Source organism: Pyrus communis, chromosome 5, assembly GCF_963583255.1.
Source record: "Pyrus communis chromosome 5, drPyrComm1.1, whole genome shotgun sequence".
NCBI lineage: Eukaryota > Viridiplantae > Streptophyta > Magnoliopsida > Rosales > Rosaceae > Pyrus > Pyrus communis.
Window position 1 is genome coordinate 2,573,330 of NC_084807.1, and position 3,767 is coordinate 2,577,096.

A 3,767-nucleotide genomic window follows, 5' to 3' on the forward strand; every position below is an offset into this window, starting at 1 on the left:
CTCTGCAATTGCGCAAGAACCCATTATCTAAACTACATATTAATAGAACCATTTCTATCAACCGAAAGAGGGCAAAAGGTCTTCTAAACTACATATTAATAGAACCCTCTTCGTCAACCGAAATAGGGTGAAAAGTCTATTTAGTCTTCTATCACAATAAAAAAGTTAAGGGTAGTAACGTAATTTCACAAAATAAAATTTTGCTGTTTTTTTTAAGCATCACCAACAGATGATTTTAACATCTCTAATTTAAAAGATTAAAAAAAAAAAAAAAAAAAAACCTCTCTTCCTCTCTCCCCACTCTCACGTTATCTCTCACACTCTCTCTCTACCCTTCAATTTTAAAAACAAAAATAAAACATTTCACACATTTTGTGTATGGGACATATATATACATATTCTGCACTAGAAATATCAAAGAGAGAAGGGAGGCATCGGATGCCAACAAATCAAAAAAGATTCTGGGAACATAAACAAGCCGATATGCAAAATACTAAGACTCCTTAATTTCTTTTCCTTTTTTTTTTTTTAATTATAGACGACGATGTTTTGATATGTCAACGAGTATGAGGAGGCAAACATCGTGACCGTGGAGATATGTTTCAAGGGCTAAGAATGATGGAGAACACGAGCGAAGGGCTAAACGAGAGCGGAGAGAATGCAAGTCCACTACCTTATAAGGGGCCAACAAGGCGACAAGCCTCAACATATCCAAGTGTTACCACGCATGCATGGAGTATCCCTTAGTGGAATCTGAATCAGACGTCAGCAACTGTCCACGTGTCAAACTATACAAATTCCAAATTGAAAAAGTAGAGAGAGAGAGAGAGAGAGAGAGAGAGAGAGAGAGAGAGAGAGAGAGAGATTCGTGATCAATGGAGAATTGTAAAAGAAGAGGCAATGTGATTCTCTTAATTCCATTAGCTCAAAATCAATACAATATTAGATTACATTCATGATAAGCTAGCACAGCAAAACCCCATAAACTTTAAACACTAGAACTCTTAAGAAATGAGGTGCTGAAAAGACAAAAATCCCATTGCCACGCATGCATGATGATCTCTAATTTCATGATTTGATTAGGCATGGCATTGGGTTGGTTTTCATGGGGGGTTCTGTGATAGGCATTGAAATAGCAACCGAGGAGAGCTTGTTATTAGCTCCAACATCTCCGTTAACGGTTAATATCGACACGCCGTTTACTTGAGAACCCTTTATTGCTTCCGGGATCTCCTCCTTCTCCAATACTTCTTTGTGTTTTCCCCACAGGACTGCATAAAGCCCGAACACGATCAATACTGCTCCTAGTACACTGCACAAGTGAATTGAACAAATCAGCCAAGAGGGGATGAGAAATGTAAAACGAATATTGAAAAAACATATTACAGTTACAAGCTACTCTTATCAATATTAGATAAGTAATTAGTAATGTGATCAATAAATATGTTATGAATAACATCACTCGTATAAAAATGTATGGGTGTGTGTATGTATTTAAACTTTTTTTTTGCATGCATGCAGGTTGAAGGGAAGAGAAAAATTAATTACCTTCCAAGAAATATTTTTTCTGCAAGGATGAAGGATCCCATGATTGCCACAATGATCATCATCAAAGGGCTAAAAGCAGTTGCAAATACGGGACCTCTCATCTTCATCACTAGCCCTTGTACATAGTACGAAATGCTTGATGTGACAATTCCCTTTAACAAATGAAAATGAAAAAACAAAGTTAGTGTCATTATTCATGAGAGAGAGAGAGAGAGAGAGAGAGAGAGTTATAACGTACAGCATAGGCAGCAGCTAAGAGGTTCATGTCAAAACCAATTCTCCAGACAGAGGGTTTGCGTTCCATCACAAAGGCAACAGCAATAGCCTGCAGAGTTCCTATGCCGCATATCATTGATGTGAGAGACAGCTGATGGTTCTTGTAGGTCTTCAACGCGTTGTTCTGTAAATATTCAACAAGCAAATTAAACAAAATGTTGAAATTTTAATTAGCTTTCAACTAAAAAACGATTGAAAACGCAGAAATTTGTTTGTTATATAACTCTTACTTGTAACACAAATAAAGAAGCCCAGGCAAGAGTAGCAATGGTTAGCATAATGGATCCCAAAAACCAGTGTTTGTCGCCAGTCCCAGTGGTATCTGTGACATATGATTTTCGTGGGTGAATATACTTAGACCACAACATCTCTACAATTGGCCCCCTGTACAAGGTCATCAGCATGGCCCCCGCCACTGTCAATACCGTTCCGATTACCTTTGCTTGGCACCTTACTTTCTTGATGTCTAGCACTTCCATCCTAATTTTCATTCCAACAAATCAAATTAATTAATAAACATAGTATATTAATCATGATCATTAACAACTAAATTATAAATTAATATGGGATTATTGTATACGTATTTGCTAGCTATTGCACCCTTACCGGCATATGACGGCCAGGACAAAAGTCATAGCCGGAAGCATGTTGCTCATGGCACAAGAGAACGTTGGAGACGTAAACTTCAACCCGGCATAGTAGAAGTTCTGGTCAATCACCGGACTACATAATGAGAGGTGCATGGTTAATAATGTCGTTATAATTGTGGAATAATACTAATCAAAGTGTCTGACAACATATTTGAGTGACTAATTTAGCATATAGTAACTAACCCAAGAAGGCCGAGGATAAATATTTGCATGAACATTGAGAATGTCATTTTTGGTTGCTTCTTCCTCTCAAAAAAGAAGGCAAATGGGGCTATAATAGCAGTAGCAATGGCATGGCGATAAACCACAAGCACATAGTGACTCATTCCTCTGTTGAGAGAAACTTTGGTGATGATGTTCATTCCGGCGTAGCCAAATTGTAGGGAGATCATTGCAAAGTAGGGTTTCGAGCTCTCAAGGAAGCTGCCGAAGCAACCAGCCTTCTCCATTTTTGAAGAAAAAAATAAACTAAAGGACTTCTGCTAATTAGAAACTAGAAGTTTATAACTGATGTTACTGAGAAAAATACAAGGCCAGAGAGGAAACAAACGACTACTCAAAGAGGTTATGTGTTTCTCCCTAGAGAGGAGTAAGGGAGTGGCCACCTATTTATATCAGGTGGGAGGGAACTGTGCATATTGATAAATACAGTGCCATTCATCGTCACTCTCAACTTGCTGCCCAACTTTCACAATTTACCACCCACTATACATTATTGTCGGAAAGAAATGAACCCTTTTACATCTTCTTTTCTTTTCTTTCTTTAAAGTATCTCTTTTAGTTTAATAATCTCCGTCTCTCTCTACATTATATTCCAAAATTTTGGCAAAGATTCCTATATAAGAATCAAATCGCTTTAGTATTATCTTTTGTCTAAAAAATCCCTCCTATAGTAGTAATGGAAAATGTGTGTAGTTTCATTACATTCTTTTATTAATTATATTATGTTCTGCACATACATATAAAAATATTGATATATATATATATATATATGTACGTGTATATCAGATATCATGCTTCCAGTTTTCGAAAGATTTTTCTGTGTGCTTGCAATACGGGGCGAACACTACATATCATTCTAGAATTAGGGATTCTTGGAAAAAAAAAAAAAAAAACTTTCCTCTAATTGTATAATGACATGTGGTATTCCACCCCATGTTCTGAATACACTGAAAACCTACAGGTATATAAACTTTTCTATTAATTTCGTTGTGTTAGAGTTACACGCACATCGCTTAACTTAGAGACAGAGATTTTTCTTTTCTACCAAAAAACAAAAGATTGAGATTTTGT

General features: G+C 36.5%; 1 protein-coding gene across 1 annotated transcript; it reads right to left on the minus strand.

Moving 5' to 3' along the window:
• Window positions 1-902: 902 nt before the first annotated feature.
• On the minus strand, window positions 903-3,027 carry LOC137735766 (WAT1-related protein At5g07050-like). Its single transcript, XM_068475209.1, has 6 exons — window positions 2,658-3,027; window positions 2,431-2,547; window positions 2,055-2,304; window positions 1,787-1,948; window positions 1,549-1,700; window positions 903-1,312 (listed from the first exon to the last, which is right to left on the minus strand). Exons 1-6 carry the CDS (start codon window positions 2,921-2,923, stop codon window positions 1,069-1,071), a joined length of 1,191 nt encoding a protein of 396 aa, XP_068331310.1. The 5' UTR covers window positions 2,924-3,027; the 3' UTR covers window positions 903-1,068.
• Between the last annotated feature and the right edge of the window lie 740 nt (window positions 3,028-3,767).